At 40.4% G+C, this 21,269-nt stretch overlaps 1 protein-coding gene across 3 annotated transcripts in view; it reads right to left on the bottom strand.

Annotated features, from left to right (window-relative positions):
• mre11a (MRE11 homolog A, double strand break repair nuclease) overlaps positions 1 to 21,269 on the bottom strand; it is a 136,602-nt gene that overhangs the window by 112,760 nt on the left and 2,573 nt on the right. For all 3 annotated transcript variants that reach the window (XM_022679206.2, XM_022679207.2, XM_049478461.1), the window contains exons 3-6: positions 20,280 to 20,412; positions 18,740 to 18,900; positions 17,516 to 17,603; positions 12,098 to 12,239 (exon numbers count right to left, since the gene is read on the bottom strand). In XM_022679206.2, the coding sequence (XP_022534927.1) occupies positions 12,098 to 12,239; positions 17,516 to 17,603; positions 18,740 to 18,900; positions 20,280 to 20,412 (524 nt within the window). The remainder of the gene's footprint in view (positions 1 to 12,097; positions 12,240 to 17,515; positions 17,604 to 18,739; positions 18,901 to 20,279; positions 20,413 to 21,269) is intronic.

The following is a 21,269-nucleotide window of genomic DNA, read 5'->3' as shown; positions in this document are numbered from 1 at the left end:
AGTATGATGTTCTTTTACTAAAATAATGTGATAAATTTACACCAGATGTAATGGGACACACACCTTCCAAAATGTCCCACTTTTGACACGTCGGTTCAAAGAATATTTACCAAAAGTTCTGGGGATCATTAAGACATTTTATGGTAAATTTGAGTTGAGCCATATGGTTTCTTTTTGGTCGGAAGGTTTTTTTTTTTTTTTGCCTCTTATGAACTCTTTCATGGACGCTTATTTTACCGGTCTCTTTCTTATTATTGAATCGTTAACACTGACCTTTACTAAGGCAATTGAGTAGAACTTGCAGTTCTATAAATTTCTGCAGTTCTGGGTTCTTTCGCGACCTCCTAGATGAGTTGTCCATGCCCTTCTGGAATTATTTCGGTCGGCCGGACATTCTTGGGAAGCTTCACCAGTGTTCCATGTATTCTCCATTTGTAAATAATAGCTCTCACTGTGGTTAGATGTCTAGCTGCATTAAAACATGCATTGGATTAAGAGCCTCACCGATAGAAAGTATAAATGGAGGGCTTGATAAAAAAAATAATCGCAACAAATCGACTACTCGAAAAAAGAATCAGATTAGCAGATTAGTTACTACTAAAATATTTATCAGTTGCAGCCTTATCTCAGAGCACTATTTCTCTACAGATAAGTACACATTAAACAAAAAAAAACAGTTAGCATGGGGTGTCCTGACTTTGTTACAAGACTTTAGAAAGCACACTCTTATTGCTTCTCTCTGAGTCTGTCCGACATGAACCTTTACAGGCTGAGACAGTTTAATGACAAGCAAAGAAATGGAGAAAAAGAGAGAGAGGCAGGGGGTACAGCTTTCCTTATCTCTCTCTCGCTTTCTCTCTGTCCCTTGTTGTGCGGTCAGAACACAGTGGACAGTCAGATAATGAGGCATATGGGAGCATCTGGACTCAGCAAGACAAGAGTTTTTTTCTGTACAAAGAAAAAGGTGAGTTACTTTCAGCATCTGAGGAGTAATATCACTCCCTCTCTTTCTCTGCGGTTCGGTCTAGACTGTTTCTTTCATTCAATTACAGTGCAGTGCCCTCCTTGAATGTTTGAGACAAAGGCACTTTTCTTTTCTTTTTTATTTGATTTGCCTTTGAATTAAAAACTGTATTTTTACAATAGTGCTCATTTAATGGAAAATTGTTACAAGAAGGAGTTATATAAATTTATAAATTATACACTGCTCAAAAAAATAAAGGGAACACTCAAATAACACAATATAACTCCAAGTAAATCAAACTTCTGTGAAATTAAACTGTCCACTTAGGAAGCAACACTGATTGACAATCAATTTCACCTGCTGTTGTGCAAATGGAATAGACAACAGGTGGAAATTATTGGCAATTAGCAAGACACACTCAATAAAGGAGTGGTTCTGCAGGTGGGGACCACAGACCACTTCTCAGAACCTATGCTGTCTGGCTGATGTTTTGGTCAGTTTTGAATGTTGGTGGTGCTTTCACACTCGTGGTAGCATGAGACAGACTCTACAACCCACACAAGTGGCTCAGGTAGTGCAGCTCATCCAGGATGGCACATCAATGTGAGCTGTGGCAAGAAGGTTTGCTGTGTCTGTCAGCGTAGTGTCCAGAGGCTGGAGGCGCTACCAGGGGACAGGCCAGTACACCAGGAGACGTGGAGGAGGCCGTAGGAGGGCAACAACCCAGCAGCAGGACCGCTACCTCCACCTTTGTGCAAGAAGGAACAGGAGGAGCACTGCCAGAGCCCTGCAAAATGACCTCCAGCAGGCCACAAATGTGCATGTGTCTGCACAAACGGTTAGAAACCGACTCCATGAGGATGGTATGAGGGCCCGACGTCCACAGATGGGGGTTGTGCTCACAGCCCAACACCGTGCAGGACGCTTGGCATTTGCCAGAGAACACCAGGATTGGCAAATTCGCCACTGGCGCCTTGTGCTCTTCACAGATGAAAGCAGGTTCACACTGAGCACATGACAGACGTGACAGAGTCTGGAGACGCCGTGGAGAGCGGTCTGCTGCCTGCAACATCCTTCAGCATGACCGGTTTGGCAGTGGGTCAGTAATGGTGTGGGGTGGCATTTCTCCATGTGCTCACCAGAGGTAGCCTGACTGCCATTAGGTACCGAGATGAGATCCTCAGACCCCTTGTGAGACCATATGCTGGTGCGGTTGGCCCTGGGTTCCTCCTAATGCAGGACAATGCTAGACCTCATGTGGCTGGAGTGTGTCAGCAGTTCCTGCAAGATGAAGGCATTGAAGCTATGGACTGGCCCGCCCGTTCCCCAGACCTGAATCCGATTGAGCACATCTGGGACATCATGTCTCGCTCCATCCACCAACGTCACGTTGCACCACAGACTGTCCAGGAGTTGGCGGATGCTTTAGTCCAGGTCTGGGAGGAGATCCCTCAGGAGACCATCCGCCACCTCATCAGGAGCATGCCCAGGCGTTGTAGGGAGGTCATACAGGCACGTGTAGGCCACACACAATACTGAGCCTCATTTTGACTTGTTTTAAGGACATTACATTAAAGTTGGATCAGCCTGTAGTGTGTTTTTTCACTTTAATTTTGTGTGTGGCTCCAAATCCAGGCCTCCATTGGTTAATAAATTTGATTTCCATTGATGATTTTTGTGTGATTTTGTTGTCAGCACATTCAACTTTGTACAGAACAAAGTATTCAATGAGAATATTTCATTCATTCAGATCTAGGATGTGTTATTTGAGTGTTCCCTTTATTTTTTTGAGCAGTGTATATACATTTCTCGAATGGCAATAAATCTGGCAACCAGGAAGGCATTCCTGGGACACCGTTGCTGTGTGGGGGTGAGAATTATCCTGCTGAAGAATTGCAGCACATAAAGCCGCAGGATAGGAGTAGGATTAAAGAGGCACTAAACTCTAAACCATATTTGCTTCATCAATAGCTAAAATGTGTTCCTTTAAAGTAATGAAACATACCAGTTCTGCTCATTGGTCATTTCCATCTCTGCAGCACCCTTTTAGGTTCAACTGTGCTATAGGCGAAGATGATGTGTCCGTGTACTTATGTTTAAGTGTACAAAGACACTCACAATATGCAGATCAATCAGCTCTCCCTTATGCCCCACCCCTAAACCCATACATCACCCAGTGCCCCTCCCAAATTACTCTTCCAAGAAGGTTGAGCTACCCTTTAAAGAAGTAATTACAAGGCCTCCATATTGGATGTGACTTCTTTGCTAAAGAAGATACATTTCAACTTCTATAGCAGCTCAGGTTTCTTGTTCTCGACACCACTGCAAACAAAGGCGATGGTGGCTGGATAGATTGGTTTCACATCAGCGTACAGTCAATATATGCTAAGTATATCGGTAAGTTGCCTTTGCAGGTGTTGAGCCGAATTCTACATCCCTGTCAAAACCCAACTCAAGTGCTTGTGTGTCTCAGATTCCTTAGATTTTGTATATAAAGATATAGACATTTTAAGCATAATCAAAGTGCAATTATGAAGCACATACAGTAGGTATGAAGGGGTGTTGGATTTTGGTACAACACTGGTTCACTTCTTCCTGTGATGTCCAAACCATCTGAAAAGACTTCAAACTGCAAGTGAACTGGGCCATGGTTCAGTTTATTTCGGACCAAATTTTGGTTCTTTTGGTCCAAACTGTCCTTTTTTACATCTGCTTACTTGGTACGGACCAACTGGATGAACAAGAAAATCAGAAAGTCCATATGAAACCAAATTTGTGTTTTTGTGCCTTAAAATAAAGAGAGAGCTATAGAGTATAGTATGGTTATATAGGTAAGGGTTAAAAGTTATATAAAGAGAGAACATGCACATCTATAACCTATACATTAACTGTACTCTAAGAAAGGCAAACATACAATGTTATTCATTAAAAATAAAAGCTTCTAATATATTCACTAAACCACACACATACCAGTGCACACACACACACATCTTAAGTGACTCATGTAGCAACCTGAGGGGACAAAAACACATTACATTTGAGAACACGGTGACATTTTCACCACCATAAAAAAAAACTCCATTACCAAAAAAGAGCAGGCTCTGCAATGCATGTTATTCCAAATTCCTTTAAAAGCAAAGGTGGTGCAAGGGGCCATTTGAGCAATGCTATAGAAGAATCACTTTTGGCTCTATAAGGAACCATGTTTGCAAAACAAACTGAGCTTGAAGAACCTTCAAACAGGTAAAGAACTATTACACCTGGTGAAATCGCACAAGAAGAAAACCACATAGGGTTTTGCCACTATCAGCCAAGAACAGAAAGCAGAGGGTGCAGTGGGTGACACAGGTTGACAAACCCTGGAGAGTTGAAGACTGGAAAAAAAAATAGCCTGGACGAATTCATCTTGATTTCTAGATTTTGAATATTAATAGAGCGTAATAAAATCTCATGCAATGAGATTTCACAATATTTCTTGTCAGATGTCTTTCTCATAAACATATATTGCGTGAGTTATGCACAGGCAACCAAAACAACTGTTTGATCATTTTGTGTAGCAAACAGCAGCACTGCTCTGCTCGAGTAAGCTACTATGCGCGCGCACACACACACACACACACCTGCCTCTTTATATCTGCTTACTTCAACATGTTGTTCCATGTTCTATTAATCACATTCGTGAGTGTTGCAGAATCATGAACACACGCTGGAGCAACGTGTTGAGATTCGGTCATAGGTTGCCAGGTCTGTATAGAACCCTCAGCAATGATTGATAAATAAGCACAATACAACAGCAAGCTAATAGACAAAAGCGATGCTCCATACTCCAGGCAAGCAAAACTAGGTGCTTCATCCGGATGGGAACTGAGGACAAAAACACTAAAGGAAGACGCTTTAAATGCTAGGTGTGAATAGCTATGAATTTTTATCAGATTTTTCCCAGGAATCCTCAGGACACATGATAATGGCAGTGTTAATGTGGCCTTAGTCACATAAAGTGACCAGGTGTGAATGGTGTTATTGAATTCAGTGTTCTTCAGTGGCTTCCCCGTCACCGGATCAGAATCCAATAGAACACCTTTGGGATGTGATAGAATGAGAGATGAAGAGCAGGAAAGTGCTCCTGAAAAATCTGCAGAAACTTCAGTATGTGACAGAATCATGTCAGCATAGACCAGAATCTGAAAGAAGTGTTTTCAACATCTTGAGGAATCCATGTTATAAAGAAGTAAGGCTGTTCTGAGAGCAAAGAGAGAGCCTATCCAATGTGAGTGTAGTGCTCCCAATAGGAAAATGATAGTCTGCAGCATGCATCAGTTCATTTGATCATTTTGAGTTTTGTTGTGGGAGTCACATTATTTGCACAACTTACTTTACTTGTCCAAACAAGCATATTGTTAATAAATTATGAAATAATGCATAATTAAAAATAGAGATTAGTTTTACTTGATGAATGAGTATTAATTTCCCGAGGGTCAACTTGTGACGTCAGGACCACATCAGCCAATCGGATGAGACATTCAGGGAAAATTAATGCACAAACTCTTTGAAGTCAAGGTGGAAAAACGTCCACTTCAGGTACAGCTGGTTTTAGCGACAGCATGAGGGAATAAAGGGGCTGTAAGTTCTTACCGAGATCCACAGCTTCTCACAAAATGTACTTTATGGATTTTGCCACCAATCTGAGTATAGTTGCTGACCATGTGCGTCCCTTCATGTCCACAAATCAATTTATTCATCTTAAAATGGCTACTTCCAGCATGATGATGCACCATGACAAAGCAGACGTTATCTCAAAAAAGGGGCTCATGAACATGACAATGAGACTGTTCACTTCATGCGTGAGTATTAGAACTGGATCTGGGGAAGACCAAAACACACAAAAATGCAAGTGTAAACGCGTCCAAGACACATTTAAACCAGATACAAATCTGACTACTCAAACCACTACTGTAGGCGGTCTGAGAAGAATTTAAGCTACATTATAGTAGAAGCGTAAATGCATCAATTATCCCTATTACTAAAATGCCATTGACAATTTTATGCAGCCAATAATGGTGGTCAGGCAAATCTAGGTTTGCCTGGATATTGGCTTCCCAAACTTTGGGTTTAAATGCTGCCAATCTGGGCTGAAAGAACCACCTAAGACCCCCTGGGAGATCAGGACAGAAGACAGTATTCTGTCCAGCATCCCCGCCTTTCTGACCTGCCAGCTCTGCTCTTCCACCCGAAGCATGTTCAAGGCAGGTGTCAAGAGAGCGAGAGAGTGAGAGAGCGGAAGAGTAAGAGAAAAGAGAGAGGGTTTTTAGAACCAGGAGCTGAAAAGCGTAAAAGGGGGTTATTAAATGCTACTCTTCAAAAGACCATCGAAAAGTGTCACTCAAGAGATAAAGACACCTGTCTGGGTGTGTGGGTATGATATGTGTATGGGTAAAGATGTGTGTGTATATAAAAGAAAAAAGATGGAGGAAGATATTTTTACCCCTGCTTATGCTGTTCTGTTCAAACAGCTCATAGCTATGCCCAATTGCTGTCTAGATAAACCAGAATTTGATGGTTTCGAGGGTTATGGCTACAAATTACGTCAATAAAGCAGTTTCTCAAACATTTGGGAGTTGATCAAGTCAGCAGCAGTGGTGAGTATCTAAAGACCAAAAGCAGTCCAAAGAAGCACAGACCATTAACTGGCCAGGACCCAAAGCTTGTTGATGAGAAAGAATATCTGTCTGGGTGGAAACAACAAAAAGGCTACTGAAGTACAGTAAGACCAAAAAAAGGTTTAAATGAGGAAAAGATCTTAAGTTTGTCTACAAATGCATGAGAATATACAGGGATTGGACAATGAAACTAAAACATGTGTCATTTTAGTGTGGGAGGTTTCATGGCTAAATTGGAGCAGCCTGGTGGCCAATCTTCATTAATTGCACATTGCACCAGTAAGAGCAGAGTGTGAAGGTTCAGTTAGCAGGGTAAGAGCACAGTTTTGCTCAAAATATTGTAATGCACACAACATTATGGGTGACATACCAGAGTTCAAAAGAGGACAAATTGTTGGTGCACATCTTGCTGGCGCATCTGTGACCAAGACAGCAAGTCTTTGTGATGTATCAAGAGCCACGGTATCCAGGGTAATGTCAGCATCCCACCAAGAAGGACAAACCACATCCAACAGGATTAACTGTGGACGCAAAAGGAAGCTGTCTGAAAGGGATGTTCGGGTGCTAACCCGGATTGTGTCCTAAAAACATAAAACCACGGCTGCCCAAATCGCGGCAGAATTCAATGTGTACCTCAACTCTCCAGTTGTTTCCACCAGAACTGTCCATCGGGACAATAAATTATTGTGGTCTAAAACCAGGTGTTTCAGTTTCATTGTCCAACCCCTGTACATTCACAAATACTACCTAAAACTTTACTGTGCAAACTAGACGCCCTGGGCGATGTTTAGGCAAGCCATCAACTACACACTGTGCAGCCTAATTTACAGTTTATAAGTGTGTCTTTGCTATTGTAACGACGGGAAAAGTACGCCTTGCGTGGCTTCAAGCACGCAAATGGAATGTACTAATTTTCCTAAAATTCTTCATCACAAGTGTGTTTTGTCCATAACATGCAATAAACCAATCACTGTGTCACCTGTTATTCCCACCTGTTAGAGCCAGGTGCATTGTGGCTTTGGTGGATTGCTATTTCAGGGGTGCAACTACCTGTACGTGTCCAATGCTTCTCAGCAGAGGAAACTGACCTGCTCGTTCATGCTCATTCATTATGTTTCTTGTTGATGTAAAAGTTTGTGCATAGCTGCCAACTGGTACGCACTATGTGTTTGTGCACTGCTGCGTTCTTGTCCATGTAGCGAGTTGGGTTGTACACACTTTTGGGTTGTACCTGTTGATAATTCCCTGCTTGATAATCATCAATGAACATCTGATTGTTGACATCTGTCTAGGTTTTTTATTAGTAAGTGGCACACCTGTGTTTTCGAATGCCATGAAGTGGCCTTTCCGAATTCTCTGGGATCTGAGGCATCTTAGATTTGGACCATAAAACAGTGGAGACACGTAGCGAGGTTGGCTGAATCCGTATTCCAGATCTTTTTAGGAAGAAATGGATAATGTGAGCTCTGAACGTCTCTGAAGATGAAAAGAACCACCCAGACTGTTATCAGCAACAAGTCTAAAAGTTGAAAAATCTACACCCATCAGAAACAGAATAAATCATGATTAAAACACATTGTCCTCATCTTTTTAGGACCTAAGCTTCTAACAGTGGGTATTTAAATGTAAATAAAAATAATAATCTGATGGGTAGAGTGGAATTATATTTATAGTCAAAGGTGTGAAATGTATTGACATTTATTATTCAGTTGGAAGTATAGATATTAGGGTTTTAAATATTTCTGTTGAAGTTGTAGAAGTATCAACTCAAGCTTTTTACTCAAGTAAAAGTGTAAAAGTAATGGTTTCAAAACTACTTAAAATATAAAAGTAAAATTAACTAAGGCCGTGTCACAGGGTGATGTAGTGCACTACCGCGCCCCACCCCCTCCCCAAAACACATTTTTCTAAAGGCCATAATGACCATGTTATATAAAATGTTACTGTTAAAGATTTTGGGATAGAATTCACTCTATTTGGATGGAGAGATTCTGGATAGGGTTTTTTAAGCATAGAAAGAAGCCAGATTGAAAACAAGTTGAAATTAAATAGGAGTAACGAGGCTATTTTTAAAAAAAAATGTAAAGAGTAGAAAGTTCAGATAATGGAGTGAAAATGTAGGCAGTAGTAAAAAGTCGTCTGAAAAATAATTACTCCAGTAAACATAGATAACCAGAATTTCTACTCAAGTAACATAATGAAATATTTGTACTTTATTACTTGACACCTCTGTTTATAGAGCATGGTCAATCACTTAGAAAACGTATTTATCTCAATAATCTGTGATTAGTCACAATAAAAAAATTTAATACTGATACTTCTGATAAAATGGGTGTGTTCTTAGTAATTTCTAGCGTGTCTATTGGTCAGTTTCACACAAAACTTATAAGTGCACAGGAGAGGCAGAGTGAAGGTGGCAGCCTTGTGAGTGTGTGTGTGTATGTAAGCGAGAGAGAGAGAAAAAGGGAACTACTGTACACAGACACTGTATTTATAATGGTTAAATATTGTTAATAAAATCACATAAAATCATCGTTAATACATCACCAGGCATGAATTACAAGAGGAGGTTGGGGCCAAATTTGGCAACGTGATCATTAATTTGTGTTAAAAAAAAGCATTAACGTTTCCAGCTAAAATTAACAGCACTAATAAAATGTAGATAAAACATTAAAAAAAAGGAATATCTGCTGCTTCAAATCAATAGGCTATCCTTGCAGAAACAAAAAAATTTAATAATTGGCAATACTGAGGTCAGTAAAATTTTTTGCGGTCACATCCATATATTGAACGATGAGTCGATAACGTAATTTCTGCGACCTAATAAAGCAATATTTTCAGCTTGTTTGACTGTTAATACGTCAAGCAGTGCCATGAAAAAAAAATGCTAAATAAATCCTTTATTGACTCCTGTCTGTTTAGTTTTTTGAGTCTAAAAGAAAGAAAGGAGTGGGAGAGACAAAAAGTGAGCGAGACAGAGGCTCAGTGACTCAGCCTGTGTTTTGACAGCTGATTCTGCTCTGGAGATTAAAGAGCAGAGTGTCCTTCAGCTCTTTGAGAGTCATTCCTTTTTTATGAGTAATTCTTTAATAACGAATGAGAGACAGAACAATTCCAACGCATCGTACATCAAAGCCTTCAAGTCTGACATTCCGATCTCAACGATACAGAGATCATTAGTGTGGAGAGTGATCAGCTGAGAGGTGAGGAATTAGTGAGGAGTGACACCTGATGAAATGAATCTGAAGTGATGAGGAGGTGAGCGGTGTCAGATTGGACACGTAGGTTTCATAAATGAAGTTTCTGATGGTGTTAGAAGAGTCAGTTCTTTATAGTGATATAACACTCACAGAGGAAATGACTTGTGAAGTAGGGGGGCTGATCGGGCAATATTAATTTAATAAAATCTGCTTTTATACCTATAATGTGGGTCTTAGATCTGGAACAGAGAATCCTTAAAATGGTGGTTTTGTGGTTTATTTAGTGTTTTTGAAGCGTTCAGCAAGCTTGATAAATGATGTTAATAGGTGTTAATGGAGCAAAAAAGGCAAAACTTAAAAAAGGCCAGTTCCCTCCTACACTTCCTGCGGGTGTGGTACAGAGCAATTCTCCAAAATGCAAAGATACAAGTTGGTCTTCTATTGGAAACACAGCAAAATGAGTTAAATAAAGTGGTCAGTGTTTGGTATATATATTATTTTGTTTTTTCACTTACACGGACAGACTGTGACCAAATAATTTTGGTTGCCAAATATAAAATGCATCCTTGATCTTGTGTTTATATAGAATTGTGTGTTTCTGTGATATCCTGGGGATCTGTGGAATCATTGTTTTACTGTGGTATCCAGTGTTTCTCTGGTATCCAGTGTTTCTCTGGTATCCAGTGTTTCTCTGGTACACAGTGTTTCTCTGGTACACAGTGTTTCTATAGTATCCAGTGTTTCTCTGGTATCCAGTGTTTCTCTGGTATCCAGTGTTTCTCTGGTACACAGTGTTTCTCTGGTACACAGTGTTTCTATAGTATCCAGTGTTTCTATAGTATCCAGTGTTTCTCTGGTATCCAGTGTTTCTCTGGTACACAGTGTTTCTCTGGTACACAGTGTTTCTATAGTATCCAGTGTTTCTATAGTATCCAGTGTTTCTCTGGTATCCAGTGTTTCTCTGGTATCCAGTGTTTCTCTGGTATCCAGTGTTTCTCTGGTATCCAGTGTTTCTCTGGTACACAGTGTTTCTCTGGTACACAGTGTTTCTATAGTATCCAGTGTTTCTATAGTATCCAGTGTTTCTCTGGTATCCAGTGTTTCTCTGGTACACAGTGTTTCTCTGGTACACAGTGTTTCTCTGGTACACAGTGTTTCTCTGGTATCCAGTGTTTCTCTGGTACACAGTGTTTCTCTGGTACACAGTGTTTCTATAGTATCCAGTGTTTCTATAGTATCCAGTGTTTCTCTGGTATCCAGTGTTTCTCTGGTACACAGTGTTTCTCTGGTACACAGTGTTTCTCTGGTACACAGTGTTTCTCTGGTACACAGTGTTTCTATAGTATCCAGTGTTTCTATAGTATCCAGTGTTTCTCTGGTATCCAGTGTTTCTCTGGTACACAGTGTTTCTCTGGTACACAGTGTTTCTATAGTATCCAGTGTTTCTATAGTATCCAGTGTTTCTCTGGTATCCAGTGTTTCTCTGGTACACAGTGTTTCTCTGGTACACAGTGTTTCTATAGTATCCAGTGTTTCTCTGGTATCCAGTGTTTCTCTGGTATCCAGTGTTTCTCTGGTATCCAGTGTTTCTCTGGTATCCAGTGTTTCTCTGGTACACAGTGTTTCTCTGGTATCCAGTGTTTCTATAGTATCCAGTGTTTCTCTGGTATCCAGTGTTTCTCTGGTACACAGTGTTTCTCTGGTATCCAGTGTTTCTCTGGTATCCAGTGTTTCTCTGGTATCCAGTGTTTCTCTGGTATCCAGTGTTTCTCTGGTATCCAGTGTTTCTCTGGTACACAGTGTTTCTCTGGTATCCAGTGTTTCTCTGGTATCCAGTGTTTCTATGTATCCAGGATTTCTGTGGAATCAGAGTTTTTGTGGGTTCTATGGTATTCTGTGGTTCAATGGCATTCAGTGTTTATGTGGTATTTAGGTTTTCTGTGGTACCCAGTGTTCATGTGATATCCTGGGGCTCTATGTTATCAAGGGTTTATGTGATAATAAAATGTTCTGTAGTAAACAGTGTTTTATGGTATTTAGTATTTGTGGTATTCTGGAGCTCTATGGTATTCAGTGTTTACTTGGAATTCTGGGGTTCTATGGTATTCAGTATTTATGGTGGTATCCAGTGTTTCTGTAGTATTCTAGTTTACTGTGGTATTCAGGGTTTCTTTAGTACTGAGTTTTTATGTGGTACAATACTCATTGTACCTGTGCTATCTGTGGTATCTGTGGTATTCTGTGGTATTCTGTGACTGCATCAACAGTGAACTCACCAATACCGTAGAGTGCGATCTTGGTGCTGCCTTTCTGCAGCAGAACCGGACTGATCTCCAGCTTTTCCACTGAACGGCTGCGGCCAAAGTGATTCACAAAACCAGCGCAGCTCAGCAGGTCCAGAGCACAGAGTCCATCAGCCTGGGGTGAACAAACACACACATCCAAACTGAATCCACTAAAATGAATGTTTTGTATTAGAGACAGAAACTTTTTTAACTTATTTTTTTACCACATTTTCTGACTAATTTAAAATTCTGTCTTGTTTACTGATGTAATTAAGAGAAAGCAATGTACACTTTTAACATTTAACCTTTAGAAAAACAGTTCAAAAGCCAGCACAGCATTACTTTATCAAATATTAACCATTAAAATCAGAGTTTTTCTATGTGCCCTTTTTACAATACAGCCTGACACAAAGATTAGGTTTTCCCAAAATGTGGTGTTATTAAGTTTTAATAGCATTTGAATTATAGTCAACACTAATAGTCAGTCTAATGTTGATAACATAACTCTTGTCTCTCTTGTCTAGTCTACAACATTCACCTAGTTTAGGACCTGTGAGTACTTTTTTGTTTAGTACATTTGGTTAAATGTGAAAGCTGTTTTTGGTTAGCTCCAGATGGACTGCAGTGTGGTCTGCTGCAGGTGTGGAAGCTATCTCCTCCCATTGCTGTGTGTGGGCTCGTGAAATCGGTTCATTTTATTACCGGCCTGATTTGACTCTGATTACGATATGTGCGTTTCTACCACTACATCCTAATAAAACCACATTTTCATAGAACTGGAGCACTGTTATTGTAATAAGCTCAGATTTATGGAGTGAGCACAGGTACTGACACCACGGTGATAAAAGCTGCATAGATAAAAATCTTCTCAGGTGAGAACGGCTACTGGTTTGGAAGAGGTCCTGCATGGTGAAATGTCATGCATCCCAAGAGCTCTGCTCCTCACCACTTGTGATTGTATCCAAGCACAATAATATAAAGAAGGAAATTGCTGAAGATTTTGCAAACCAACAAGCAGAAAAAGGATCTATGGAACCTTGCAACTGAGTCACGGTTGGGATGATGTTTTAGCACACAAGCAAACTGGTAATAATAGGCCCTAGAAATGCATAAAGAACATTAGCACATTTTATATCTGATATTACTGTCCTCATCTTTCTCTTATGGTGTCACGTACACAGTGTCCCACTCTACTTTGAGTGCCTGAAAGCAATCAGTGCAGTTTGCTATTAAACACTTCAGCTGTAATCACTGGCTAATTTCTTCATCTATACCTCTATGCACTACTGACCCACTCAGCTATCCAGGTCATCGTCATCATGTCATTTCCCAGAAGCACGTGGTTTTCTAAGAAACCCTGACTTTGCTGACCACATGTCACACAGGATTGACAAAAACACACATTATATGTTTGATTAAAAAGGTGAAGACCTTATTTTCAGTAACCGGAAAGCAGCAGAGCACTCATGGCAGGTTATAAAAGACTGGGCATACTTTATCATTTGCACTGCTACTTGCGCTGGCCGAAAACAAAAGAAACAAGAAAAACTGCTTTGTGTGGTTAGTGGGCAGGAAAACAGGGTCAGCATAATCTGTAAAGGCTGCATAGTGTGCATATAGGTAACAACACTGTGGTCCATGAAAGCTATGCTATGTACCATTACATTACTTTTGTTCTACCTTAAATAGTGCTGTTTTATAGGACATGTACTAGAGCCAGAACATAGCTGCTGCATCAATTAAGGTGGACATAAGGTGAAAATCATGAAATTAAAATAAGAATCTGCCTAATAAGAAGCCAACTTCAGCTTCATATGGAACAGGGAAAATTGGGTTCGGTAAGGGCGGGTCGGTAAGGGCGGGTCGGTAAGGGCGGGTCGGTAAGGGCGGGTCGGTAAGGGCGGGTTTGGGAGGGGTCCAAAGTAGTGCTGCCAAGGGAAGGGCGGGTTTGGGAGGGGTCCCAAGAAGGGTTGCCAAAGGGAAGGGCGGGTTCAGGAGGGGTCCAAAGAAGGGCTGCCAAGAGAAGGGCGGGTTAGGGAGGGGTCCCAAGAAGGGCTGCCAAGGGAAGGGCGGGTTCGGGAGGGGTACTAAAGAGGGCTGCCAAGGGAAGGACGGGTTCGGGAGGGGTACCAAAGAAGGGCTGCCAAGGGAAGGGCGGGTTCGGGAGGGATCCAAAGAAGGGCTGCCAAGGGAAGGGCGGGTTCGGGAGGGGTACCAAGGAGGGCTGCCAAGAGAAGGGCAGGTTCGGAAGAGGTACAAAGAAGGGCTGCCAAGGGAAGGCCTGAACAGAAAGTTTCTGCATAAAAATGCTTTCCCTTATAACCTAGTAAACCGACAGAAAACCCTAGAGTGGGCGTGTTTTCTGATCTCATCTTTCTCAAATCACGTGTACAGTAGCAGCCCCTCGGTTCACATTATGTCCATAGCTAGTAAAGATCATATGCTTACTGAATTACATGCTTTTTCTAAAATTTTATCTCAGCCAGACAGCACATAATCACCTCATTTTTGCCCTTGTGGAGAAAAACGCAGAGGCGACAGTCTGGTCTGACTGTGACACACGGCAAAATTTGCCTCATTTCCTCAATATAGTGATTCATATACTACACTACTTCATAGGAGCTTTTAGAGTTTATTGCTTTGCAGTGGTCTCTGACTGTGCTTCTGGAGAGCTAGCTTTTTTAATCCCCAGCAAATTAATCACTGCCCATAGAAGACTTTGACTGGCTAAATGACGTGTTAGGTTTGGGCTGGAATTAGAGCTGTCCAGGGTGACGTTTGTAGTCCACTGTTCTAAAGCCACATACAGACAGACCTAAGTCATTCATTCCAGCAGTTAGTTACAGACTACACTGTAGTCTATGGGCAGTGATTAATTTGCTGGGGTAAAACATCTTGTTAATAAAAATGTCTTGTTAATAGTGGTTGTTTTAGGATCTTTCTTTACAGCACTTACAATGTTTCTGTCATCAACTGCAGTTGTTTCCCTGCGTCTACCTGTTCATCACCTGTTACTTAGTACACCAGTGACAACTTTCTTCTATAGGACATTCCAAACATTTGTATATTGGACATGGACAATATTTGTGCAATGGCTCTGGTTGATTATCCATCTTCTCTAAGCTTCACAATTGGCTAATTTTTACCCAAAGGCAGCTCTTTGTTTTTCACGCTGGTTACTTCTTTAACTATAAATGAACAGTCTAATAAAACCCAATCTGAAACTGATGATAGACATTCAGGGCTGTTTATTGTTAAAAAAAATCAATGTATCAGGACACACCTGAGCAACATAACTTACCTGACAGTCACGTGTTTCAATACTTCTGCTCACAAGAAAAATGTGTGGGTTCAGACAGAAGGTGCTATCTTCTGAATTGTGTTTCATATTCATCTTTTAATGTCAAACCTAAAAGTTTTCAGTCTACAGCAGAAAAAAAAACACATTGGCCTCGCTGTTTCAATACTTTCGGAGGGGACTGTATGTCCTGAACATATTGTTCAGCTGTTAATTAGTTAGTTAGTTAGTTTTCGCTGTGCTTGTTCCACTACTAGATGTGATCAATAACATATACAGTACAATGACTACCTAGATCATCACACCAGCAGTTGGGGCTGTTGAAACACCACGAGGCAGCCACACTCTAACCCGATTGTCGCCAGATCCCAAACAGAACATGGATTCATCGATAAAAACGATAAGGTTGCAATCCGTATCAACCCAGGTTTCTTGTTTAACACACCAATAGAAACAAATGCAACAGTAGCTGACTAGCTGATGGACAGCCTATGTAGATTAAGTTTGTTAAATTAATAATCCTGCTTCTCTCAGACCACTTATGAGCTCTCTCAAAGTTTGTCAACTGGGTAAAAAGTCTTTGAGTGCATCATAAAGGCATGTCTAGCAGTTAACAATCTCTCACCAACAGAGCTTTTCTGTATCTTGAACCAATTTCGTTCGGCCTTATAAGAACCATGGTGCTTTTCAGGGAACTAGCCCACATTTCCACCAGTTTTGGTGGAACCGTAAAAACGTCGCATCATACAGAGGGCGTTTCACAGAGGTAGTGAACGTAAGCGGTCACGGTTCCCATTGAGAAACCTAGTATTCTTCAGTTCCCGCTGCAAACAAACGTTTCTGGTTCTGGAACCTACTTTTGTTGGTGGAAACGCTGTAAAAGGTTCAAAATTAGGTTCCTGAACCAGAACGGTGCCGGTTCTGCGGCAGTGGAAAAGCACTACAAGAGGTACACTACTAAAACTAGACTCCAAGAATGTTTTTAGAGGGCACCAAGGAGAGCAGTTTAACAATCACACCCTCTCGCGTCTAATCAGACCACAATTATTATCAACCTGGCGAGTTATTATTTTGGTCCATTTGTGTGTTTAAACAATACAAAAAAAAAAACAAGACAAACAAAAGTAAAATCTGAAATCTTTTCACACAGAACTCCATAAATGGACTGGACAAAATGATTTGCTCCATTAACATTAAGGAAATACCATGGGTACAAGACACCTTAAGAAATTAAACCACTCTTCTCTTGGCATCTGCCTCAGATCTCTCAGGTTTGGAGGCTTAGAGATGTCTCCACACGTATCTCTTTTAGGATTTAGGTCTGGCCTCAATGCTGGCCATGTCAGAACTGTCCAGCACTTCCTCTTAATCCATTTCTGGGTGCTTTTTGAGGGTTGCATTGGGTCACTGTCCTGCTGAAAGACCCATGCCCTCTAAGGAAGAGCAATCGTTCTGATACCAAGCCCAACATCATACTCTGAAATTCTTTGAAAGTCTTGATATTTCATAAAGCCTTTCCACAGTAAAAACATCCAGTGCTGGAAGCTGAACACCACCAAAACATCTGTGAACCTCCAACATGTTTGACAGCAAGGGTCTGTGTTCCTTTCTTTGAAACCTTACTTCAAAGCTTTAATGATGTGCTTTATCAAAAAGCTCTATTTTGGTCTGTAGCTCTATAAAGAACTGTAGCTTCTTTGGGTAAGTTCTGGCTATCTTATTTTTCTTTGTGTGAACAGTTGGTCCTCTTCAGTCTACCATATAATAGAGAATCATCTGACATGGAGTTCCGCTTCAATTAGATGGCGTCAGATTGCGTCTGCATATCAGTCTTAATTTATTTGGAAGCTGACTGACGTTCTTTAGCCACCTTTCTACCCATCTTCAAACAGTCTTTCTCTTCCATCCACGTCCAGGGAGGTGACAACAGTGCATTAAGATAACATTTAAATCCATTTTAGATTCTTACCAGATGCATACTGTCCAGTTTAATCTAATGTTTTTATATGCAAGATGGTTTGGTTTACGATTTATGAAAAGTCTGATCATGTTAGATTATTTTAGATTATTTTTCAGATTATAAATCAGATTATATATCAATCTATGCTTACCCCAGTTGGATCATCATGGTTTCCATGCACGCTAAAAATAGGAATGGAAATGTTCAGGTTTTCGTCCTGGTAGTTCACCCATGGGAATCTGACAAAAAAAGAACACACCTTAACAAGGTAAAATTCAAGCACTTTTCAAGCACTTTTAAGGCCTATTCAGCGCTAATCAATATATCGCAAAACTATTCTCCACACTTCACAGTGAATACACTACTGAGAAAAAAAATACTATTAAGTAAGTAAACAGCAGGATTTATGGATTTATTGGTGTCAGTTTCACACAATTTAAATACCAATGTTCTTCACTGCATGTTTACCCTATTCATTTAATTGAGCAGTTACTGTAGTATGTCTAATTTGGGGGTGAGTTGAGAGCATTTATACATACATATACTCAAAATTATTAATTTGCTTTTTGTCACACTGCAAGAGATGGTAAAATCTTGGCTTTTAGCATAGCTAGCTAACTCTCCTGCTGTCCGTGTTTAAAAAAACGCAGAAGTGCAAACAGAGCCGGTTCCTCGTGAGCCAACTCCTCTTGGATTACGAGAAAGAACCGGACTTTGTAGTCACACATACGTGGAGGCGCGAGCAAAGCCTTTTTTATATTTTACGCTCTGCAGTTTTTTTTAAGCGAACTCATTTACTCAGATAGTTGATTTGTTGTAAAGTAAATGCAGTTACAATTTCAAGCATTTTCAAGCACTTTCTCCAAACTTTCAGCACTTTCCAGGCCTGGAAAACAGAACGTTAAAATTCAAGCATCTTTCAGGATTTTAAGCACCCGTACTAACCCTGGATTTTAAAAAATATAAATATATAATTTCATTTTCAGATGATTTTCATACACAGGCATTTTGACATACTGTCTTCCTCATATGAGACATGCTTCATAATGCTTCATAATGCTTCATATGGTCCACACACCCATTCTGAAACATAATGTTTAGGGGGCACTCAATAATGCTCTATGATGTTCATATGATCCACTCTCATTCTGTCAGACTGTAATACACTACAGGAAGCATAGGGGGAGCACTATAATGCTCTATATAGTGTTCATATACTTCACATGCTAATATATATAATATAGTATATAGTAATATAACACTCAAATAGGCACCAATGAAGCACTAATTTATTTACAGGTTACAGATTATTGAAAATATCAGTTTACGTTACGAGTATTAAAATATGCCTTCATTCTATGATTGGGTCATTTACCTGCTGTTGCCAAAGTTGACAGCCTGGTCACTCAGGATGTCGAACAGGATCGGATTGTCACCCATGCAGTATTTCCGCATGATCTCCATACAGCTGTGCATGGCCTTCCGAGACGGCTTGTTGTCATGGAAAAGATCCCCACCGAGCAACACAAAATCAACCTGGCAAAGAGGAAAAAGTGCCCGTGTGAGTCACTGGTGTATTGGTGTGGTGTAATATACACAATATATGTGGGAGTGAATGTGCACAAGAACCTCTGTGCCTGTAGTAAACTGATGATACTGGTTTAGACCATCCAGTAGGGGACATTAAAGGTGTGCAGTTCATTCGAAATGTATGCTCCATTAATATTAGGGATGCTTTGAATGTTTGGCAACTGAATTTATTTATCAAAACCCTCAACAATTCATAATGCGACATTAAACAATGCAGGGCCCATGACGTCACCAGCCCCACCCCCACTTGTGCCCTGTCTCGCGACCGGACCGATCAAGAGCTTAAAACTCAAAACCCGAGGAAAACAGCAAAATTACAGTAATCGTACCTCTAATCAGGCATTTAAATAGCTTTATAAAAGGTAAATAAGAGCGTTTTTCTGGAATTAAAAACGTGAATTAAGCTGTAACTGGAAATATCTGCGCAAAACTGTGCTGGACTGAGGTGCACAGCTTTCCACACGTGCCCATTTTTACAAGCACTTGCCCAACCATGTGGATGGAGGCCATGTGGTTACCTCGTGTTTACTCCTAGACACCACCCCCCCTTGTGCTTCTCAGGCAGAAGCAGAATGTCACTCACACAGACACAGAGACAGCGCTGTGCATCTACATCAAGAATGAAAACATTGCAACGACATGTTTGACTTAATTGCCTTAAGTGACATTGCACGTCCTGCACACCCGATGATGATGCTTAAACGATATATCGTGCAGCCCTTACCTATATCCATCTATTCCAGTTAATTTCTTTTTATAACAATCAATACCCATTTACACCTATCCATACCTATCTATAATCCACCCATTCACATCCATTCAAAATCTGTCATACCAAAACCACTCCATTTTCATTTATACATACCCAAATCATATCCATATCTTATTTATATCCATCTAAACCCACCCATTTCCATCTATACATATTCATACCAATCCATACATCCGATACAAACCCATCCTTTTATACCTATACTATCAGTTTTAGGTTGATAGCAATTTTATCATAAACCATAAAAGTAGTAACGTAAGGAAAGTAGCAACTCTCTTTCTCACATCCTCAGAGAGCTTTCTTGCCTTGAAGTGCCATGCTCAATGTCCAGTGGCCGGTATGAGAGAATTGTACCATGAAGAAAATATACTGACTGATGTATTTCAGATCATTTTTAGTTTTTCTTTATATTTCTGTTTTCATATTTCTCACTGACATTGAAATGCTGACATCTGCACTGAGGGAATGTCATACATCCTATTCAGAATAATAAATCATGTTCTGCTACTGAATATAAATGTTTGTGTAAACACTGCTAACACCGGGGTCTCACATCATGTTCTTTTGCGTATTTCATTATCTCGTCAAACGTCACAAACGTGTCATTTCCTCTGACAGCATCTTTCTCCAGGTAGCCCAGGTGGATATCAGTGGCAATGAGAATCTTAAACGTGTCGTCATCATCCCTGCAATAAAAAAAACAGAACACATCTTCACGTTACAACAGAACTGATGCATATTACAATAACTTATTTTCACTTTTATTTTCACACATTTACAAGTTCAAATCTGTAACCTGGTTATACATTAATCACTTCCTTATACTGTATTTTTGGACTATAAGGCGCACTTCTTTAATTTTCCCCAAAATCATCAGTATGCCATATGTTTGAATTTTATCAGTTAGGTTGTAAGGAGCAGTAAAGCCATTCCACTGAAGTACAGAGTTATACAGGACATTCAGTTTAGTTCTCCAGCGCCGAGACTGGAGCAGTATTAGCATTAGCTGCTAACTGCTTTAAGTACTAGTTCTTTGGAAGTTCAGAGGTGAGTATTATCGGGTCTGTAGCCTGTTGCTAAGCCTTGCTAGCACTGCTGGAGCAGTATTAGCATTAGCTGCTAACTGTGCTAAGAATTAGCTCTTTTGTCGTTCAGAGGTGAGTATATCAGGCTGTAGTCTGTGTGTTTACCGTGTTTAAACAAGCTATGTGGGACGAACTGCTAAATAATATTGCCCTGGCTTTTTGGAACACTCAGGGTTACTTCATGTTTCCCTTCTAATTCAACAGGTCTCGACGCAGGGGGTGCCTAAGTAAACCAAACTGCAAAAAAAAAATAATTTTCTTTTAAAGTCAAACAAGTGCTGGATGTTAATTCTACACAGACTTCTCTCTTTAAAACAGTTTCTTTGGGTGAGTAAAGCACTTCTGTTTACTTACAGCTTAATTTTTCAGCTAGCCGCAGTAAGCAGCAGTGTTTACACTGACGAACACTTAGTGTTCTGGTAAGCTAGGGTGCTATCAGCTAGCAGTTTGTCCCACTT

This window comes from Astyanax mexicanus, chromosome 4 (assembly GCF_023375975.1).
Source record: "Astyanax mexicanus isolate ESR-SI-001 chromosome 4, AstMex3_surface, whole genome shotgun sequence".
Classification (NCBI taxonomy): Eukaryota; Metazoa; Chordata; class Actinopteri; order Characiformes; family Acestrorhamphidae; genus Astyanax; species Astyanax mexicanus.
This window is presented reverse-complemented; position numbering and strand designations above follow the sequence as displayed.